The 25,012-nt window shown below is 33.7% G+C and overlaps 1 protein-coding gene across 1 annotated transcript in view; it reads right to left on the reverse strand.

The window, feature by feature from the left end:
• Positions 1-25,012, reverse strand: part of LOC143223902 (ras-specific guanine nucleotide-releasing factor 2-like) — a 117,898-nt gene that overhangs the window by 24,061 nt on the left and 68,825 nt on the right. Inside the window, exons 15-21 of the mRNA XM_076452377.1 lie at positions 21,716-21,791; positions 14,312-14,502; positions 9,757-9,968; positions 8,071-8,195; positions 7,833-7,978; positions 3,073-3,200; positions 128-353 (exon numbers count right to left, since the gene is read on the reverse strand). Coding sequence (XP_076308492.1) covers positions 128-353; positions 3,073-3,200; positions 7,833-7,978; positions 8,071-8,195; positions 9,757-9,968; positions 14,312-14,502; positions 21,716-21,791 — 1,104 coding nt within the window. The remainder of the gene's footprint in view (positions 1-127; positions 354-3,072; positions 3,201-7,832; positions 7,979-8,070; positions 8,196-9,756; positions 9,969-14,311; positions 14,503-21,715; positions 21,792-25,012) is intronic.

Genomic DNA, 25,012 nt, shown 5'->3' on the forward strand with positions numbered 1-25,012 from the left:
AATCTAAATAATCTTTTAAAGAACAGATTTAAGAATGTTGTGCTCCTAAAATATGGGGAATCGAAAACGCTATACATTCTTCTCCGGAACCTGGGTGTATTAACCACCCCTTTATCGCACATTGTACCTGCGAGTTGAGGCCCGAGACGAGGTGACTACAACACCTGCTTTGCTGCAGTGTTGAGGTGAATCAGGATACTGGAAACTGCTCCTGGGTGTCGAGAGTATAGAAGATTCTGTCTGGAAACTGCTCCTCGGTGTCGAGAGTATAGTAGAGTCCGTCTGAATGCTACTTCTTGGAGTTGTTGAAGGGCTCGCTGTTTCAGTCTCGCCAATACTTCGTTTACCTACAGCTGGTACGGAAATAGGTTAGAAATGACAAAAACTATCGCGTGTTTTTGTAGAATATATCCTATATTATAGTGTTAAACAGGTGTTTAAAACTATAGAGTAGAATAGATCCTATATTATAGTGTTAAACAGGTGTTTAAAACTATAGAGTAGAATAGATCCTACATCGTAGTGTTAAACAGGTGTTAGTTTAAAACTGTAGAGTAGAATAGATCCTACATCGTAGTGTTAAATAGGTGTTAGTTTAAAACTGTAGAGTAGAACAGATCCTAGATTGTAGTGTTAAACAGATTTTAGTTTAAAACTGTAGAGTAGAATGGATCCTACATCGTAGTGTTAAGCAGGTGTTAGTTTAAAACTGTAGAGTAGAACAGATCCTACATCGTAGTGTTAAACAGGTGTTAGTTTAAAACTGTAGAGTAGAATAGATCCTACATCGTAGTGTTAAACAGGTGTTAGTTTAAAACTGAAGAGTAGAACAGATCCTACATCGTAGTGTTAAACAGGTGTTAGTTTAAAACTGTAGAGTAGAACAGATCCTACATCGTAGTGTTAAACAGGTGTTAGTTTAAAACTGTAGAGTAGAATAGATCCTACATCGTAGTGTTAAATAGGTGTTAGTTTAAAACTGTAGAGTAGAATAGATCCTACATCGTAGTTGTAAACAGGTCTTAGTTTAAAACTGTAGAGTAGAACAGATCCTACATCGTAGTGTTAAATAGGTGTTAGTTTAAAACTGTAGAGTAGAATAGATCCTACATCGTAGTGTTAAATAGGTGTTAGTTTAAAACTGTAGAGTAGAATAGATCCTACATCGTAGTTTTAAATAGGTGTTAGTTTAAAACTGTAGAATAGAACAGATCCTACATCGTAGTGTTAAATAGGTGTTAGTTTAAAACTGTAGAGTAGAACAGATCCTAGATTGTAGTGTTAAACAGATGTTAGTTTAAAACTGTAGAGTAGAATGGATCCTACATCGTAGTTGTAAACAGGTGTTAGTTTAAAACTGTAGAGTAGAATAGATCCTACATCGTAGTGTTAAATAGGTGTTTAAAACTGTAGAGTAGAATGGATCCTAGATTGTAGTGTTAAATAGGTGTTAGTTTAAAACTGTAGAGTAGAACAGATCCTAGATTGTAGTGTTAAACAGTTGTTAGTTTAAAACTGTAGAGTAGAATGGATCCTACATCGTAGTGTTAAATAGGTGTTTAAAACTGTAGAGTAGAATGGATCCTAGATTGTAGTGTTAAATAGGTGTTAGTTTAAAACTGTAGAGTAGAACAGATCCTAGATTGTAGTGTTAAACAGATGTTAGTTTAAAACTGTAGAGTAGAATGGATCCTACATCGTAGTTGTAAACAGGTGTTAGTTTAAAACTGTAGAGTAGAATAGATCCTACATCGTAGTGTTAAATAGGTGTTTAAAACTGTAGAGTAGAATGGATCCTAGATTGTAGTGTTAAATAAGTGTTAGTTTAAAACTGTAGAGTAGAACAGATCCTAGATTGTAGTGTTAAACAGATGTTAGTTTAAAACTGTAGAGTAGAATGGATCCTACATCGTAGTTGTAAACAGGTGTTAGTTTAAAACTGTAGAGTAGAATAGATCCAACATCGTAGTTGTAAACAGGTGTTAGTTTAAAACTGTAGAGTAGAATAGATCCTACATCGTAGTGTTAAATAGGTGTTAGTTTAAAACTGTAGAATAGAACAGATCCTACATCGTAGTGTTAAATAGGTGTTAGTTTAAAACTGTAGAGTAGAATAGATCCTACATCGTAGTTGTAAACAGGTGTTAGTTTAAAACTGTAGAGTAGAATAGATCCTACATCGTAGTGTTAAATAGGTGTTAGTTTAAAACTGTAGAGTAGAATAGATCCTACATCGTAGTGTTAAATAGGTGTTAGTTTAAAACTGTAGAGTAGAACAGATCCTAGATTGTAGTGTTAAACAGATTTTAGTTTAACACTGTAGAGTAGAATGGATCCTACATCGTAGTTGTAAACAGGTGTTAGTTTAAAACTGTAGAGTAGAACAGATCCTACATCGTAGTGTTAAATAGGTGTTAGTTTAAAACTGTAGAGTAGAATAGATCCTACATCGTAGTGTTAAATAGGTGTTAGTTTAAAACTGTAGAGTAGAATAGATCCTACATCGTAGTGTTAAACAGGTGTTAGTTTAAAACTGTAGAGTAGAACAGATCCTACGTCGTAGTGTTAAACAGGTGTTTAAAACTGTAGAGTAGAATAGATCCTACATCGTAGTGGTAAACAGGTGTTAGCTGAGAACTACGGTTTACGACAGAAACTACATTATAATGTATAATAATTATACATAATAATAATATACATAATAATGTAGTGTTATAATGTTAAATAAGAATTCGTTGAGATTCTTTGAATATTAAAAATGGAGCTGGTGTATAAAAAATAATAATAAAGTAAACTATTTGACTAATAAACCAAGTTACTGACAGGAGAGTGGGATAACACTTGGTTTCTCTAATTCCAAACATAGATCAAAAATGTCCTTAATAAATTTAACTGTGGTCTTAGTGAAACGTCTGGAAACACTCTGAAGCTACAATACCCCCATACCACGAAGACTGAGCAGCAAAAAATTGGATAATTTTATGAAAATGAAAAGAACACACATCAGTATAGTACTAAACATTCCTACCTCCTCTCACTGTAAGTATGTAATAACGTTTGGAGAAAACTGACTGGACTGGACAACAGGTGGCGCTTTCCGATCTTTCTCCATTGACGAAGAGGGGAGAGCTTGAGGTGAGGTGTCTTGAGTCGTGTGGTGCTTACTATTTTGTGCAGGAAAGTCCTGAGGAGCAAATATCCTGAAAAATAATAACCTATAAGATATGGATATGATATAATGGAGTGTACAGGTAGAGGTATCAGAAACTTCAAACACCTAAGGAAGTACGATCTATAAGATATGGATATGATATAATGGAGTGTACAGGTTGAGGTATCAGAAACTTCAAACTCCTAAGGAAGTACGATCTATAAGATATGGATATGATATAATGGAGTGTACAGGCTGATGGATCAGAAACTTCAAACTCCTAAGGAGGTACGATCTATAAGATATGGATATGATATAATGGATTATACAGGCTGAGGTATCAGAAACTTCAAACTCCTAAGGAAGTACGATATATCAGATATGGATATGATATAATGGAGTGTACAGGCTGAGGTATCAGAAACTTCAAACTCCTAAGGAAGTACGATCTATAAGATATGGATATGATATAATGGATTGTACAGGCTGAGGTATCAGAAACTTCAAACTCCTAAGGAAGTACGATCTATCAGATATGGATATGATATAATGGATTGTACAGGCTGAGGTATCAGAAACTTCAAACTCCCAAGGAAGTACGATCTATAAGATATGGATATGATATAATGGATTGTACAGGCTGAGGTATCAGAAACTTCAAACTCCTAAGGAAGTACGATCTATCAGATATGGATATGATATAATGGATTGTACAGGCTGAGGTATCAGAAACTTCAAACTCCTAAGGAATCACAATCTATATGATTTGGGTATGATATAATGGAGTGTACAGGCTGAGGTATCAGAAACTTCAAACTCCTAAGGAAGCACAATCTATAAGATATGGATATGATATAATGGAGTGTACAGGCTGAGGTATCAGAAACTTCAAACTCCTAAGGAAGTACGATCTATCAGATATGGATATGATATAATGGAGTGTACAGGCTGAGGTATCAGAAACTTCAAACTCCTAAGGAAGTACGATCTATAAGATATGGATATGATATAATGGAGTGTACAGGCTGAGGTATAAGAAACTTCAAACTCCTTCCTAAGTATGATCTATAAGATATGGATATGATATAATGGAGTGTACAGGTTGAGGAATCAGAAACTTCAAACTCCTTCCTAAGTATGATCTATAAAATATGGATATGATATAATGGAGTGTACAGGCTGAGGTATCAGAAACTTCAAACTCCTTCCTAAATATGATCTATAAGATATGGATATGATATAATGGAGTGTACAGGTTGAGGAATCAGAAACTTCAAACTCCTAAGGAAGTACGATCTATAAGATATGGATATCATATAATGGAGTGTACAGGCTGAGGTATCAGAAACTTCAAACTCCTAAGGAAGATCTATAAGATATGGATATGATATAATGGAGTATACAGGCTGAGGTACCAGAAACTTCAAACTCCTAAGGAAGTACGATCTATAAGATATGGATATGATATAATGGATTGTACAGGCTGAGGTATCAGAAACTTCAAACTCCTAAGGAAGTACGATCTATAAGATATGGATATGATATAATGGAGTGTACAGGCTGAGGTATCAGAAACTTCAAACTCCTAAGGAAGTACGATCTATAAGATATGGATATCATATAATGGAGTGTACAGGCTGAGGTATCAGAAACTTCAAACTCCTAAGGAAGTACGATCTATCAGATATGGATATGATATAATGGAGTGTACAGGCTGAGGTATCAGAAACTTCAAACTCCTAAGTACGATCTATAAGATATGGATATGATATAATGGAGTGTACAGGCTGAGGTATCAGAAACTTCAAACTCCTTCCTAAGTATGATCTATAAGATATGGATATGATATAATGGAGTGTACAGGTTGAGGAATCAGAAACTTCAAACTCCTAAGGAAGTACGATCTATAAGATATGGATATGATATAATGGAGTGTACAGGTTGAGGAATCAGAAACTTCAAACTCCTAAGGAAGTACGATCTATAAGATATGGATATGATATAATGGAGTGTACAGGCTGAGGTATCAGAAACTTCAAACTCCTAAGGAAGTACGATCTATAAGATATGGATATGATATAATGGAGTGTACAGGCTGAGGTGTATAATGTACAGGCTGATATAATGTAGTTTCTAAAACATCATAATTATGCAATAACAAAGTTTTAAAAATTTCACATTTCCTATATATTTCCTACATCGTAGTTGTAAACAGGTGTTAGTTTAAAACTGTAGAGTAGAATAGATCCTACATCGTAGTGTTAAACAGGTGTTAGTTTAAAACTGTAGAGTAGAATAGATCCTACATCGTAGTGTTAAATAGGTGTTAGTTTAAAACTGTAGAGTAGAATAGATCCTACATCGTAGTGTTAAGCAGGTGTTAGTTTAAAACTGCAGAGTAGAACAGATCCTACATCGCAGTGTTAAACAGGTGTTAGTTTAAAACTGCAGAGTAGAACAGATCCAACATCGTAGTGTTAAACAGGTGTTAGTTTAAAACTGTAGAGTAGAATAGATCCTACATCGTAGTGTTAAATAGGTGTTAGTTTAAAACTGTAGAGTAGAATAGATCCTACATCGTAGTGTTAAGCAGGTGTTAGTTTAAAACTGCAGAGTAGAACAGATCCTACATCGCAGTGTTAAACAGGTGTTAGTTTAAAACTGTAGAGTAGAATAGATCCTACAGGAGGAATCAGAAACTTCAAACTCCTAAGGAAGTACGATCTATAAGATATGGATATGATATAATGGAGTGTACAGGTTGAGGAATCAGAAACTTCAAACTCCTAAGGAAGTACGATCTATAAGATATGGATATGATATAATATATATTTCTAGATTTCTCATAATGTTTATTATCTGTAATGAGATTTCTAGATTTCTCATAATGTTCTCATAATGTTTATTATCTGTAATAAGGTTTCTAGATTTCTCATAATGTTCTCATAATGTTTATTATCTGTAATAAGGTTTCTAGATTTCTCATAATGTTCTCATAATGTTTATTATCTGTAATAAGATTTCTAGATTTCTCATAATGTTCTCATAATGTTTATCATCTGTAATAAGGTTTCTAGATTTCTCATAATGTTCTCATAATGTTTATTATCTGTAATAAGGTTTCTAGATTTCTCATAATGTTCTCATAATGTTTATTATCTGTAATAAGATTTCTAGATTTCTCATAATGTTCTCATAATGTTTATTATTTGTAATAAGGTTTCTAGATTTCTCATAATGTTCTCATAATGTTTATTATCTGTAATAAGGTTTCTAGATTTCTCATAATGTTCTCATAATGTTTATTATCTGTAATAAGATTTCTAGATTTCTCATAATGTTTATTATCTGTAATAAGGTTTCTAGATTTCTCATAATGTTTATTATCTGTAATAAGATTTCTAGATTTCTCATAATGTTTATTATCTGTAATAAGATTTCTAGATTTCTCATAATGTTCTCATAATGTTTATTATCTGTAATAAGGTTTCTAGATTTTTCATAATGTTCTCATAATGTTTATTATCTGTAATAAGATTTCTAAATTTCTCATAATGTTTATTATCTGTAATAAGATTTTTAGATTTCTCATAAAACTTGAAATGGTTCATGTCGTTCATGAGATCTTTTAAAGGGAACCTATAATTCAGGTTTCAGTAAATTTAATGTATTTTTAGGTTTTTTTATTTGCTTACTTTGGGAAAAAGATACACAACGATTGGGTATATACCCGTCAAGTACTGGGTGTTTTGTTTTATAAGACAAAAAGTAAAGTGAATGAACTTGTTTATTGAACAACCTAAAACAAAGTTACTTAAATTTCTAGAAATACTACCAAAAGATGTCCCATCATTCTTTCTTCTGTCTTACTTAAGGAAGTGAATTACTTTTATTTTAGCAGATTATGTATGTTACATTAAAAAACAACAACAACACACACACGCACTTAATGGATTCATTTTACTGTCTTTTCCAAATAATCCAAACTACATTTCTCGATTACTCAAACGATGTATTCAATCATCTTCTTGGGTATTTCAAACAGGTTATTTTGTTTTGAGAGATAAAGCAATTACAGGGATTATCCAGGAAAGGTAAAGTGAATAAAGTGAATAAAGTGGATAAAGTGGATAATCTCCCATTTTTCTGAGTTAATAAAAACGTCAAGGGGCAACAAAATATAATAAGGATTAAAAATGAGGGGGGATATCTCCCCGGTAAAACACATACCATCACCTTATTCTCTGTCATATACACAGTTATTGGAGTCAACCAATTCGGGTTGCTTTTCTTCGGGACCCCATCTACTAGCCACTCCCTAAATCACGTACTAGATCCCTCCCCCGCTCGTAGGCCCTGCATGGCCAAGCGTGTTAAGGCGTTCGACTCGTAATCCGAGGGTCGCGGGTTCGCATCCCCGTCGCGCCAAACATGCTCGCCCTTTCAGCCGTGGAGGCGTTATAACATGACGATCAATCCGACTATTCGTTGGTAAAAGAGTAGCCCAAGAGTTGGCGGTGGGTGGTGATGACTAACTGCCTTCCCTCTTGTCTTACACTGCTAAATTAGGGACGGCTAGCACAGATAGCCCTTGAGTAGCTTTGTGCGAAATTCAAAAACAAACAAACAAACCAACCCTCACTCGTAACTATTAGATAGATAGAACCTTCTACTAAATTACCTTGTAGGACTGACTCTTGGAGACTCACTACTCCCAACACTCCCGACCAGAGTGGCTGTGCTCGTGGTACTACTTAGGTTTGTAGGAGTGCTCGGACCATTGGTCTCAGTACCATCAGGCGTCAGAGTATCACAGGACTGGGACGACTGGACGGACGAACCAGGAATGGCTAAGAGGGAACTTTCAACCTCTTTTTGTCTTCCGACTCTTCTGATCCACCGCCTGCATCACATTGTACTGTTCCAGATGGAAAATCCGGAGTTGACGGCTGAAAACCCGGAATCGTCAAAGGCTCAATACCAGGAGATATTGTTGAAGTCTCTCGAATTCTTTTCAAACTTTGTTCTTTCTGCTCTTCTTCGACTACAAAAAGAACAGTTTCAAAACTGGACAGTAAACAAATCATGAAAAACTAATTTATATAGTTTCGTTTTCGGTTTCTTTCTTTATCTTCGCCAACTAATTAACCAATTATCGCAGTGAAACACGACATAAATTGTTTATGAATTTTTAGGATCATTAAAAATGTTCAGTTCTTTTTGTTTTGATCACATTATTAGTACTTCTTGGGTCTGTTAAGTAATAATTCTAAAAATAAAGACTTTTTAAATGTAATTGCTTTTAATTAATTGTATATTTCACAATAGAAATATTTCATAAAAACAAGGTGAGTCAACTATGGCAACATAATATTCTATTTAACTTAGAAAATATTCTAATATATAACCGTTAATGATATTATTATTATTAATTGTTAAACTGATATCAACTGTATTATCTGTTGTCTCATTTTGCATAAAATTAAAAATTCCGATTGTTTGTTTGTTTTTGTTTTTGAATTTCGCGCAATCCTACTCTAGGGTTATCTGCGCTAGCCGTCCCTAATTTAGCAGTGTAAGACTAGAGGGAAGGCAGCTAGTCATCACCACCCACCACCAACCCTTGGGCCACTCTTTTATCGACGAATAGTGGGATTGACCGTCACATTTAAACGCTCCCACGGCTGGGGGGGGGCGAGCATGTGTGGCACGACCGGAATTCGAACCCGCGACCCTCGGATTACGAGTAGAACGCCTTAACACGCTTGGCCATGCCGGGCCCTATTCTGATCGTATGTTCACAGAAACAAACACGTTTCCAGGGAAATTCGGTAAATAATATTTTCATTTTAAGAACTACACTTTTAATCTGTCCCCCGCTGGTACTGCGGTAAGTCTACGGATTTACGACGCTAAAATCAGGGGTTCGATTCCCCTTGGTGGACTCAGCAGAGAGCCCCCTGTGGCTTTGCTATGAGAAAACACACACACTTTTGTCCGATACAAACAGAACAGATATATAACATATCAGCCTCAATACTTTGAATTTACAAGTGATTTTTTTACCTGTTAAGTCTGTTCTTTATACAATGTTATTTTCCACAATCCAAATACAATTTTCCGATACTAACATTAAAAATAAATTTTTCAGTATTGCGCATGATCAAAACAATCCATCTGTTACAATATAAACAACGTCAATAAACGTTCTTCTTTAAGACACATACGAAAATACCAGAAAAGTTAATTATTCACAGATATACCATAATATAAGGGTTTCACACAACCTGTAAAATATTGTATCTCAAAATACTGGAGAGCAAAATACTAAAGATAGAATTACCCTTTGATCATTTTTATTAAACTTTTTATGACCTGAACTGTTTTGAAAGTGAGTTGTTGTAAAGAGATCAACTTAAACTTTCTCTGGTCTGTGTTGTTCTAAAATATCAACTTAAACTTACTCTGGTCTGTGTTGTTTAAAAATATCAACTTAAACTTACTATGGTCTGTGTTGTTTTAAAATATCAACTTAAACATGTTATGGTCTGTACTGTTTGCATATTTTCAATGTACACTTGTTATGGCCTGTAACGTTTACTCACATTTTCTGTGGCTTAGACGCCAGTGCTGTTGGTTTCGAAGAGCCTGGAGTGGTTGAGGTTGATAAACATTTGACAAACCGTCCGAGGTTGAAAGACTCTGTTCTCTGTCACTGACACCAGAAGCTCCACTTTCACGTCTTGTGTACTCATAGTCAACGTACGTCACGCCAAGTTCGGTTGGAGCGTTTTCAGCAGATATGGCATCTAGAGACCTGCATGAACCAGCTTGTTATGTCCAGCTGTTTGAAAGACACTAGAAACACAGCATAAACATTTTACTTGTTTTTTATTAAGTACAGAATGAACTGATCGTGTTTTTAAAGCTGTTCTCTGGAGAGGATTCTTTAACTTGACGTCAATAACAAAGTGATTGTTTATTAAATTTACATTTTGAAGCATTCTGTGCATCTTGGTTAGTCATCCAAGATATCAGAACAAGTTACTCAAAATACCAGTATTAGTCACCCAAAACACCAGTATTAGTTACTCAAGACATTAGAATCAGTTACCCAAGACATCAGGATTACTTACCCAAGACATCAAGATGAGTTACCCAAGATACCAGCATTAGTCACCCAAGAAACCAATATCAGTTACCCATAACACCAATATTAGTTACCCAAGACATCAGTACTAGTTACTCAAGACATCAGGATTAATTATTTGAGACACTAGTATTAGTTACCGAAGACACCAGTATTAGTTACCCAAAACTACAGCATTAATTACCCAAAACACCAGTATTAATTATCCAAGACATCAAGATAAGTTCTTCGAGACATCAGGATTAGTTACCCAACACAACAGGATTATTTACCTAAGACATCAGTGTTAGTTACTCAAGACATAAAGAATAGTTAGTTATCCAGACATCAGGATTAGTTACCCAACACAACAGGATTATTTACCTAAGACATCAGTGTTAGTTACTCAAGACATAAGGAATAATTAGTTATCCAGACATCAGGATTAGTTACCCAACACAACAGGATTATTTACCTAAGACATCGGTGTTAGTTACTCAAGACATAAGGAATAATTAGTTATCCAGACATCAGGATTAGTTACCCAACACAACAGGATTATTTTACCTAAGACATCGGTGTTAGTTACTCAAGACATAAGGAATAATTAGTTATCCAGACATCAGGATTAGTTACCCAACACAACAGGATTATTTACCTAAGACATCAGTGTTAGTTACTCAAGACATAAGGAATAATTAGTTATCCAGACATCAGAATTAGTTACCCAACACAACAGGATTATTTACCTAAGACATCGGTGTTAGTTACTCAAGACATAAGGAATAATTAGTTATCCAGACATCAGGATTAGTTACCCAACACAACAGGATTATTTACCTAAGACATCGGTGTTAGTTACTCAAGACATAAGGAATAATTAGTTATCCAGACATCAGGATTAGTTACCCAACACAACAGGATTATTTACCTAAGACATCGGTGTTGGTTACTCAAGACATAAGGAATAATTAGTTATCCAGACATCAGGATTAGTTACCCAACACAACAGGATTATTTACCTAAGACATCAGTGTTAGTTACTCAAGACATAAAGAATAGTTAGTTATCCAGACATCAGGATTAGTTACCCAACACAACAGGATTATTTACCTAAGACATCAGTGTTAGTTACTCAAGACATAAGGAATAATTAGTTATCCAGACATCAGGATTAGTTACCCAACACAACAGGATTATTTACCTAAGACATCGGTGTTAGTTACTCAAGACATAAGGAATAATTAGTTATCCAGACATCAGGATTAGTTACCCAACACAACAGGATTATTTACCTAAGACATCAGTGTTAGTTACTCAAGACATAAGGAATAATTAGTTATCCAGACATCAGGATTAGTTACCCAACACAACAGGATTATTTACCTAAGACATCATAAGGAATAATTAGTCCAGACATCAGGATTAGTTACCCAACACAACAGGATTATTTACCCAAGACATCGGTGTTAGTTACTCAAGACATAAGGAATAATTAGTTATCCAGACATCAGGATTAGTTACCCAACACAACAGGATTATTTACCCAAGACATCGGTGTTAGTTACTCAAGACATAAGGAATAATTAGTTATCCAGACATCAGGATTAGTTACCCAACACAACAGGATTATTTACCTAAGACATCAGTGTTAGTTACTCAAGACATAAAGAATAGTTAGTTATCCAGACATCAGGATTAGTTACCCAACACAACAGGATTATTTACCTAAGACATCAGTGTTAGTTACTCAAGACATAAGGAATAATTAGTTATCCAGACATCAGGATTAGTTACCCAACACAACAGGATTATTTACCTAAGACATCAGTGTTAGTTACTCAAGACATAAGGAATAATTAGTTATCCAGACATCAGAATTAGTTACCCAACACAACAGGATTATTTACCTAAGACATCGGTGTTAGTTACTCAAGACATAAGGAATAATTAGTTATCCAGACATCAGGATTAGTTACCCAACACAACAGGATTATTTACCTAAGACATCGGTATTAGTTACTCAAGACATAAGGAATAATTAGTTATCCAGACATCAGGATTAGTTACCCAACACAACAGGATTATTTACCTAAGACATCGGTGTTAGTTACTCAAGACATAAGGAATAATTAGTTATCCAGACATCAGGATTAGTTACCCAACACAACAGGATTATTTACCTAAGACATCAGTGTTAGTTACTCAAGACATAAGGAATAATTAGTTATCCAGACATCAGGATTAGTTACCCAATACAACAAGATTATTTACCTAAGACATCAGTGTTAGTTACTCAAGACATAAGGAATAATTAGTTATCCAGACATCAGAATTAGTTACCCAACACAACAGGATTATTTACCTAAGACATCAGTGTTAGTTACTCAAGACATAAAGAATAGTTAGTTATCCAGACATAGGATTAGTTATCCAATACAACAGGATTATTTACCTAAGACATCGGTATTAGTTACTCAAGACATAAAGAATAGTTAGTTATCCAGGCACCAGGATAACTACTAATGATCAAAATTTTATGTATTTAAGTTTTTTATTTTTTGTAGAGCATACATTCACCATAATAAAATAGCCCGGAAAGTGTCTCCAAACTGGTATATCGGAAGTTGTTATAAAGAAAGAATTATATCCAGAATTCCAGCTGGTTGGATCACTATCTCATAACAGAATTGCAGCTATAAATTCATCATTTTTTTTACGGAAAAGGTGAATGATTGGCTTATAATAAAGCGTCATGTCATGTAAGGCAGGACTTCTCAGGGAATAAGTCTAAGGCTGTCTCTCCCAAAGACAAATTTTGAAGTTTTAAGATGCGATTTTTTTCAGTCATTCACGGGAAAGAAATTACTTATTATTAATCGTGGAAACATTAATAATTTAAATCTCCTTGCATCTTTAAATTTACATTGTATTTAGTTAATCTAACTTTAAATTACAAAAGCTTCTGTCAATTTAGGCATGTTAGCTTCTGCATTTCGATGCTAGGTTGACAAAGCGTGTCCCTATTAACTGAACAAAACTGAAAAACGTAAGTTGAGCTGCTATCTTTCATAATAGCAGTTGCAAAAGTGTGACACATTAACCTGTTGGTATCAAGGACTAGAGTTCGTGATGTCTAATATCACATCACACGTGCGCTATTTACAGACAAGTTGGACTGCTTCTCATCTTATAACGAACTTCTTCACGTAACAACAGGATATAAAATAGTGTGAAGAGCTTCTTCACGTAACAACAGGGTGTGAAATAGTGTGAAGAACGTCTTCACGTAACAACAGGGTGTGAAATAGTGTGAAGAACTTCTTCACGTAACAACAGGGTGTGAAATAGTGTGAAGAACTCTTCACGTAACAACAGGTGTGAAATAGTGTGAAGAACTTCTTCACGTAACAACAGGGTGTGAAATAGTGTGAAGAAATCACGTAACAAGAGGGTGAAATAGTGTGAAAACTTCTTCACGTAACAAAGATGGTGTGAAATAGTGTGAAGAACTTCTTCACGTAACAACAGGGTGTGAAATAGTGTGAAAAGCTTCTTCACGTAACAACAGGGTGTGAAATAGTGTGAAGAACTTCTTCACGTAACAACAGGGTGTGAAATAGTGTGAAGAACTTCTTCACGTAACAACAGGGTGTGAAATAGTGTGAAGAACTTCTTCACGTAACAACAGGGTGTGAAAGAACTTCTTCACGTGACAACAGGGTGTGAAATAGTGCGAAGAACTTCTTCACGTAACAACAGGGTGTGAAATAGTGTGAAGAACATCTTCACGTGACAACAGGGTGTGAAATAGTGTGAAGAACTTCACGTGACAACAGGGTGTGAATAATTTCTTCACGTAACTAAAGGTTTTATAAGAATCTGTTATGAAGAAAATTAGACTTTCGCGCGACTTTCAGTTACTCAGACGTTTTTTCCAGATTAAGCCTGCAGAAATTAAATACACTTAGATAAAAATAATAATATTGTAGATTTTCAAAGTTCACTGAAAATAATGGTTACGTTCTTACCCCGTCGACTCCTGAAAAGATATGTTCAACTGTATCTCAGGGTTGTAATACACTTTTTTCAGCGCCTTGAGTACGGTGACAGCGTCACTAAACGCCCTGTAGGTTAGTAGGAACGTGTTCAAAAAGTCGATACTCAGGAATCGTAGGTCGGTGAGTCTTTCGAACAGTCTTTCTGGACTGGCATAGCGTATCTGGACGAGTCAGGTTAATTTAGAATTACTTTAGTTTACATACAAATAACGACCATGTTCACTCTGAGTTAAACTTTAGGGTACGTTAATCAATTACTACTAGCGTTAGAAACAAAATAACTGACATCTGATTAGCCACCAGGATTTATTTACTTTATACTAAAAGATATAGAATATTATCCCTTGATATTTAACAAAGAATCAGCATTAAAATGAGAAAAGAGGACAAAAACAAGCCCACAATATTAGAGAGGACTTAGTTGTACCATACTTAAAAACAAGCCCATAATATCAGAGGGGACTTAGTTGAACCATACTTAAAAACAAGCCCACAATATTAGAGAGGACTTAGTTGTACCATACTTAAAAACAAGCCCACAATATCAGAGGGGACTTAGTTGAACCATACTTAAAAACAAGCCCACAATATTAGAGAGGACTTAGTTGTACCATACTTAAAAACAAGCCCATAATATTAGAGGGGACTTAGTTGTACCATACTTAAAAACAAGCCCACAATATCAGAGGGGACTTAGTTGAACCATACTTAAAAACAAGCCCACAATATTAGAGGGGATTTAGTTGAACCATACTTAAAAACAAGCCCACAATATTAGAGGGGACTTAGTTGAACCATACTTAAAAACAAGTCCACAATATTAGAAGGGACTTAGTTGAACCATACTTAAAAAACAAGCCCACAATATTAGAGGGGACTTAGTTCAACCATACTTAAAAACAAGCCCACAATATTAGAGGGGACTTAGTTGAACCATACTTAAAAACAAGCCCACAATATTAGAAAGGACTTAGTTGTACCATACTTAAAAACAAGCCCACAATATTAGAGGGGACTTAGTTGAACCATACTTAAAAACAAGCCCACAATATTAGAGGGGACTTAGTTGAACCATACTTAAAAACAAGCCCACAATATTAGAGGGGACTTAGTTCAACCATACTTAAAAACAAGCCCACAATATTAGAGGGGAGGGGACTTAGTTCAACCATACTTAAAAACAAGCCCACAATATTAGAGGGGACTTAGTTGAACCATACTTAAAAACAAGCCCACAATATTAGAAAGGACTTAGTTGTACCATACTTAAAAACAAGCCCACAATATTAGAGGGGACTTAGTTGAACCATACTTAAAAACAAGCCCACAATATTAGAGGGGACTTAGTTGTACCATACTTAAAAACAAGCCCACAATATTAGAGGGGACTTAGTTGAACCATACTTATAAACAAGCCCACAATATTAGAGGGGACTTAGTTGAACCATACTTAATATAAATTAGCTAATTAAATACTCAGATGTTTGTAACTACAATCGTGATATGTTTGTGTTCATTACTAGCTTCATCAGCGAGAGTAAAATATTGTTATTCGTTACGTATCAATTTATTTGATTTTAGGAACATCTGTGTGGGACTAGCGATTGTTTGATAAAACAACAATGTAATGACGACCGTGTGGTGGTACTTAGTGGACATTAACAATTCATTACCGTGTGGTGGTACTTAGTGGACATTAACAATTCATTACCGTGTGGTGGTACTTAGTGAACATTAACAATTCATTACCGTGTGGTGGTACTTAGTGGACATTAACAATTCATTTTATCTTGAAATAATTGTGTCAAAATAATTATTTTAGACAAAACACACGTTTTTCGCAAAATGCACAAATGATGACATTCAAAAAAGGTCAAAGATGTGGTGACCTTCAAAAGGAGGTGAGTGATATGAATCCAACAGTAATTTGAAAAATACTTAAAAAGAAAGCTAAAACAAGACAGTGTATGGTGAATGTTTAGAGACAAACATATGATAAATTAACCTCAACTATGATCCAACAGTTATATATATATATATATATATATTGAGTAATGATATATATTGTTATATGTTAATTAGTGCCTGTGCTATTATGGAAGGATGATACAAATGCCATCTCTACTATTTTATTTACATTGATTAAAAAGGGTTGATGTTAGCGATCCCCACATTAACTTTATTCGAATTTTCTATTCACGTGTTTTTATAACGTGTTTCAGTACACATTGGAAAGTTGTATTGAAAACCAAGTTCTAAATACAATACGTTTCACACTATAATATTTATTGATTGTCTATTATAATTGTTGGCTGGTAATTTCTGTTTCACCCTGTATTTAAGCTCTTTAAAGAACAACAAACGTCTGTAAGAAAGCTGACTACAAGGGGTAATGATACTATCGTTAACATTAGAATTACGATTCTCTAATTATTTCCAGTTATTAATAATACTTATAGGAGTAGATACTACGTTTAAAACTGCGTAACTTCAGTGAAACTAGATGACAATACTGTTTTGGTTTTATAATGTAATAAGGAAAAACAATAAATTCAAACGTTTTACTATATTTACAGACATTACCAGAACTTGTGTCTCAGTCATTACATATATATTGTTACAAAAGTAAACACTGTACCGTATTGTAAGGTTCTAATGACCTATGAGAAGATATTTAAAATAACATTTCGATTAACAATACGAGCCATCCATACATAGGCAGTGCTGCCACCTGTTTGATGACTGATACCGTGTTAAAATAATATAGTCAAAAAAGTTACATACACTATGGCGCAGGGGTTCCTTTTATATGCTTGTACATGGTTGGGGAAGTGAACAGGAAGGAATAGAGTAATTATCCTTTCGTTTGGTAGATATCATTAATAGCACAGGTGCAACTCTAGTAAGTTCCGATGGTTTAAACAGGTGCAGCTCCAGTAAGTCTGATGGTTTAAACAGGTGCAGCTGCAGTAAGTTCTGATGGTTTAAACAGGTGCAGCTGCAGTAAGTTCTGAAGGTTTAAACATGTACAACTCTAGTAAGTTCTGATGGTTTAAACAGGTGGATCTCTAGCAGGTTCTGATGGTTTAAACAGGTGCAGCTGCAGTAAGTTCTGATGGTTTAAACAGGTCCAGCTCCAATAGGTTCTGATGGTTTAAACAGGTACAGCTCTAGTAAGTTCTGATGGTTTAAACAGATGCAGCTCCAGTAAGTTCTGGTGGTTTAAACAGGCGCAGCTCAAGTAAGTTCTGATGGTTTAAACAGGTGCAAGTGTAGTAAGTTCTGATGGTTGATAAAGGTGCAACTCTAGTAAGTTCTGATGGTTTAAACAGGTGCAACTCTAGTAAGTTCTGATGGTTTAAACAGGTGCAGCTCTAGTAAGTTCTGATGGTTTAAACAGGAGCAACTCTAGTAAGTTCTGATGGTTTAAACAGGTGCAACTCTAGTAAATTCTGGTGGTTTAAACAGGTGCAGCTGCAGTAAGTTCTGATGGTTTAAACATGTGCAACTCTGGTAAGTTCTGATGGTTTAAATATGTGCAGCTCTAGTAAGTTCTGATGGTTTAAACAGGTGCAACTCTTGTAAGTTCTGATGGTTTAAACAGGTACAGCTCTAGTAAGTTCTGATGGTTTAAACAGGTGCAGTTGCAGTAAGTTCTGATGGTTTAAACAGGTGCAGCTGCAGTAAGTTCTGATGGTTTAAACAGGTGCAGCTGCAGTAAGTTCTGATGGTTCAATATTCTCAATACTTCTCACTCAACACTTAATGGTTAACATTAATCTTCTGCTTAATAAAGCTGATAAAGTTACTGGTGTGTTTCATACCATTTCTATGTCGTTGTAGCTTCTAACATATGTTTGTTTTGATGTCACTGAAAACTGCACGAGACCAATATACGTTTACAAGGAAGAAATCATCCAATAAAAATCAACAGAACTCACACACCTTGAGCTACTCTTCTCTCAACCAAGAGAAGGACTGACCGTCACTTTATAACGCCCCTACGTTTGAAACGACAGCAAGTCAACTAACCTAACAACTAGGTGACGTTACAGTTCAATTGCACACTTTGCAATATAGTGAGTACAGACAAGGATGATGTACAGTTCAGGATTATACTAAATAGTAGTACAGATGAGGATGATGTACAGTTCAGAATTATACTAAATAGTAGTACAGATGAGGATGATGTACAGTTCAGGATTATACTAAATAGTAGTACAGATGAGGATGATGTACAGTTCAGGATTATACTAAATAGTAATACAGATGTGGATGATGTACAGTTCAGGATTATACTAAATAGTAGTACAGATGAGGATGATGTACAGTTCAGGATTATACTAAATAGTAGTACAGATGAGGACGATGTACACATCAGGATTATACTAAATAGTAGTACAGATGAGGATGATGTACAGTTCAGGATTATACTAAATAGTAGTACAGATGAGGATGATGTACAGTTCAGGATTATACTAAATCGTAGTACAGATAAGAATGATGTACAGTTCAGGATTATACTAAATAGTAATACAGATGAGGATGATGTACAGTTCAAAATTATACTAAATAGTAGTACAGATGAGGATGATGTACAGTTCAAGATTATACTAAATAGTAGTACAGATGAGGATGATGTACAGTTCAGGACTATACTAAATAGTAATACAGATGAGGATGATGTACAGTTCAGGACTATACTAAATAGTAATACAGATGAGGATGATGTACAGTTCAGGATTATACTAAATAGTAGTACAGATGAGGATGATGTACAGTTCAGGATTATACTAAATAGTAGTACAGATGAGGATGATGTACAGTTCAGGATTATACTAAATAATAGTACAGATGAGAATGATGTACAGTTCAGGACTATACTAAATAGTAGTACAGATGAGGATGATGTACAGTTCAGGATTATACTAAATAGTAGTACAGATGAGGATGATGTACAGTTCAGGATTATACTAAATAGTAGTACAGATGAGGACGATGTACACATCAGGATTATACTAAATAGTAGTACAGATGAGGATGATGTACAGTTCAGGATTATACTAAATAGTAGTACAGATGAGGATGATGTACAGTTCAGGATTATACTAAATAGTAGTACAGATGAGGACGATGTACACATCAGGATTATACTAAATAGTAGTACAGATGAGGACGATGTACACATCAGGATTATACTAAATAGTAGTACAGATGAGGATGATGTACAGTTCAGGATTATACCAAATAGTAGTACAGATGAGGATGATGTACAGTTCAGGATTATACTAAATAGTACCACAGATGAGGATGATGTACAGTTCAGGATTATACCAAATAGTAGTACAGATGAGGACGATGTACACATCAGGATTATACTAAATAGTAGTACAGATGAGGATGATGTATAGTTCAGGATTATACTAAATAGTAGTACAGATGAGGATGATGTACAGTTCAGGATTATACTAAATAGTAGTACAGATGAGGATGATGTACAGTTCAGGATTATACTAAATAGTAGTACAGATGAGGATGATGTACAGTTCAGAATTACACTAAATAGTAGTACAGATGAGGATGATGTACAGTTCAGGATTATACTAAATAGTATTACAGATGAGGACGATGTACAGTTCAGGATTATACTAAATAGTAATACAGATGAGGACGATGTACACATCAGGATTATACTAAATAGTAGTACAGATGAGGATGATGTACAGTTCAGGATTATACTAAATAGTAGTGCAGATGAGGACGATGTACAGTTCAGTATTATACTAAATAGTAATACAGATGAGGATAACGTACAGTTCAGGATTATACTAAATAGTAGTACAGATGAGGACGATGTACAGTTCAGGATATTAAATAGTAGTACAGATGAAGATGATGTACAGTTCAGGATTATACTAAATAGTAGTAGAGATGAGAATGATGTACAGTTCAGGATTATGCTAAATAGTAGTACAGATGAGGATGATGTACAGTTCAGGATTATACTAAATAGTAGTACATATGAGGACGATGTACAGTTCAGGATTATACTAAATAGTAGTACAGATGAGGATGATGTACACATCAGGATTATACTAAATAGTAGTACATATGAGGACGATGTACAGTTCAGGATATTAAATAGTAGTACAGATGAAGATGATGTACAGTTCAGGATTATACTAAATAGTAGTAGAGATGAGAATGATGTACAGTTCAGGATTATGCTAAATAGTAGTACAGATGAGGATGATGTACAGTTCAGGATTATACTAAATAGTAGTACAGATGAGGATGATGTACAGTTCAGGATTATACTAAATAGTAATACAGATGTGGATGATGTACAGTTCAGGATTATACTAAATAGTAGTACAGATGAGGATGATGTACAATTCGGGATTATACTAAATAGTAGTACAGATGAGGATGATGTGCAGTTCAGGATTATACTAAGTAGTATTACAGATGAGGATGATGTACAGTTCAGGATTATACTAAATAGTAATACAGATGAGGATGATGTACAGTTCAGGATTATACTAAATAGTAATACAGATGAGGATGATGTACAGTTCAGGATTATACTAAATAGTAATAGAGATGAGGATGATGTACAGTTCAGGATTATACTAAATAGTAGTACAGATGAGGATGATGTGCAGTTCAGGATTATACTAAATAGTAGTACAGATGAGGATGATGTATAGTTCAGGATTATACTAAATAGTATTACAGATGAGGATGATGTACAGTTCAGGATTATACTAAATAGTATTACAGATGAGGACGATGTACAGTTGAGGATCATATTAAATAGTATTACAGATGAGGATGATGTACAGTTGAGGATCATATTAAATAGTATTACAGATGAGGATGATGTACAGTTGAGGATTATATTAAATAGTATTACAGATGAGGATGATGCACAGTTGAGGATTATACTAAATAGTATTACAGATCAGGATGATGTACAGTTGAGGATTGCATTAAATAATCAGTGTAGTTGAGGATGGCAGATCATTACGAATTCGTAAGAACTTTAAAGTTACCAATACTTCGTGTGTCAGATAATTTACGACCCGTATTAACTTAAGGTTTAGCAAAAATAAAAAATAAAACATTCATAGTTGGTTCGGAACAAACAAGAAAAGGCTGTTATGGTTCGTGAAATGTGATTAATAAAGAACTTTAGAAAGCGTTTAGAAGAAACACGGAATAAAACTCAAGATTTTGGTTGGTAATAAAGAAGTTTCAATTCTATCAATAAGAATGAATTTCGTCCACTTTGTAAATAGTATAACCGGTATATTAACCGATTCCACAGTGTTTTATTTCAGTAGTTTCTGGTTTGTCGAAGTGTATACGTACCTGAGGAACTTTACACGAATTCAGGGTTCGACTAAATCTTATGTCTATGTCATCTTTGAACAGCCGTGGATCGTTCCTGGAGAATATGTGACAAAGAGATAAATGATTAACAAAAACCTTGTTTGGAATTTCGTATTTAACAAAATTATACATTAATGTCTTTTATAGTTTAAATAGATAGATTGGAAATGGTGATACGAAACAATGAAAGTTTTGTTAGAAAGTTAAGAAACATGGTATTACTTCAGTGTCCAGGTTTTGACCTGTGTTTGACCAGTTCAATAATGCTCAATGATCACTAATGTCTCATACTTCAGACCTTATGTGTCTATACACATTATTTTTAAACCATGATTCGTATCACTATAACTACGTATGTTAGACATCAATCCAAGTTTCGTTTCACTTTAACTACATATGATAGACATCAATCCAAGTTTCGTTCTTTCATGTTTTGTTTTCGGTAAGTGGAGGCACGTGATTGATTGTTGGGTATTAATAAATATTATTGTTAATTTTTGTTTCGAATAATCAAAAATTTATAGATTTCTTAGTGCCCAGAATATAGAATCTACATCACTTTGAAAACAACAATAACAAATCTCACTCAAAACAAACACTAAAGAAATATACAATCTACATCACTATGGAAACCACAATAACGAATCTCACTCAAAACAAACATAAAAGAAATATACAATCTACATCACTATGGAAACCACAATAACGAATCTTACTCAAAACAAACATAAAGAAATATACAATCTACATCACTATGGAAACCACAATAACGAATCTTACTCAAAACAAACATAAAAGAAATATACAATCTACATCACTATGGAAACCACAATAACAAATCTCACTCAAAACAAACACTAAAGAAATATACAATCTACATCACTATGAAAACAACAATAACAAATCTCACTCAAAACAAACACTAAAGAAATATACAATCTACATCACTATGAAAACAACAATAACGAATCTCACTCAAAACAAACACTAAAGAAATATACAATCTACATCACTATGGAAACCACAATAACGAATCTCACTCAAAACAAACATAAAAGAAATATACAATCTACATCACTATGGAAACCACAATAACGAATCTCACTCAAAACAAACATAAAAGAAATATACAATCTACATCACTATGGAAACCACAATAACGAATCTTACTCAAAACAAACATAAAAGAAATATACAATCTACATCACTATGGAAACCACAATAACAAATCTCACTCAAAACAAACATAAAAGAAATATACAATCTACATCACTATGGAAACCACAATAACGAATCTTACTCAAAACAAACATAAAAGAAATATACAATCTACATCACTATGGAAACCACAATAACGAATCTTACTCAAAACAAACATAAAAGAAATATACAACCTACATCACTATGGAAACCACAATAACAATCTCACTCAAAACAAACATAAAAGAAATATACAATCTACATCACTATGGAAATCACAATAACGAACCTTACTCAAAACAAACACTGACGAAATGTACAACCTACATCACTATGGAAACCACAATAACGAATCTCACTCAAAACAAACATAAAAGAAATATACAATCTACATCACTATGGAAATCACAATAACGAATCTTACTCAAAACAAACACTGACGAAATGTACAACCTACATCACTATGGAAACCACAATAACGAATCTTACTCAAAACAAACACTGACGAAATGTACAACCTACATCACTATGGAAACCACAATAACGAATCTTGCTCAGGTGAAACAAACACCAAAGAAAGATAGAACCTACATCGCTATGGAGACAAGAATAACAAATATTACTCAAAACAAAGAAACACTAACGAAATATACAGCCTACATAACTATGGAAACAATAATAACGAAAAATAAAATGTTAATAAACATGAAGAATGTGATAATGTATACATGATTAACATGTTCATGTTTTCATATTTCTTGTAATTCTCTCAACTTAACTTCTACATGTGATATTTTCCCTATCTTAAAAAAAAACAAGCAAACAGTAGAATTGTGCACAAAAGTTTTACAAGTAGCTTTAGCATAGCGAAGATATAACAATAGGATACTCGTATTTAACAATAACTGTCATACACATAGGTAAGATATAACAATAGAATACCAGTTTTAACAATAACTGTATCATACATATACTTAAGATATGACAACAGAATACCAGTTTTAACAATAACTGTATCATACATATATTTGAGATATCAAAACAGAATACCAGTTTTAACAACAACTGTATTATACATATATTTAAGATATGACAACAGAACACCAGTTTTAACAATAACTGTATCATACATATACTTAAGATATGACAACAGAATACCAGTTTTAACAATAACTGTATCATAAATATATTTAAGATAAGAAAACAGAATACCAGTTTAACAATAACTGTATCATACATATATTTAAGATATGAAAACAGAACACCAGTTTTAACAATAACTGTATCATACATATATTTAAGATATAACAATAGAATACCAGTTTTAACAATAACTGTATCATACATATATTTAAGATATAACAATAGAATACCAGTTTAACAATAACTGTATCATATACATATTTGAGATATCAAAACAGAATACCAGTTTTAACAATAACTGTATCATACATATATTTAAGATATAACAATAGAATACCAGTTTAACAATAACTGTATCATATACATATTTGAGATATCAAAACAGAATACCAGTTTTAACAATAACTGTATCATACATATATTTAAGATATAACAATAGAATACCAGTTTAACAATAACTGTATCATATACATATTTGAGATATCAAAACAGAATACCAGTTTCAACAATAACTGTATCATAAATATATTTAAGATATAACAACAGAATACCAGTTTTAACAATAACTGTATCATACATATATTTAAGATATGACAACAGAATACCAGTTTTAACAATAACTGTATCATACATATATTTAAGATATAACAATAGAATACCAGTTTAACAATAACTGTATCATATACATATTTGAGATATCAAAACAGAATACCAGTTTTAACAATAACTGTATCATACATATATTTAAGATAAAACAATAGAATACCAGTTTTAACAATAATTGTATCATACATATATTTAAGATATAACAATAGAATACCAGTTTTAACAATAACTGTATCATACATATATTTAAGATATGAAAACAGAATACCAGTTTTAACAATAACTCAAGCATGCTCACAGATCTTTAAATGACGATAATTTTAGTGA

This window comes from Tachypleus tridentatus, chromosome 8 (genome assembly GCF_004210375.1).
Source record: "Tachypleus tridentatus isolate NWPU-2018 chromosome 8, ASM421037v1, whole genome shotgun sequence".
In the NCBI taxonomy this organism is placed as follows: Eukaryota; Metazoa; Arthropoda; class Merostomata; order Xiphosura; family Limulidae; genus Tachypleus; species Tachypleus tridentatus.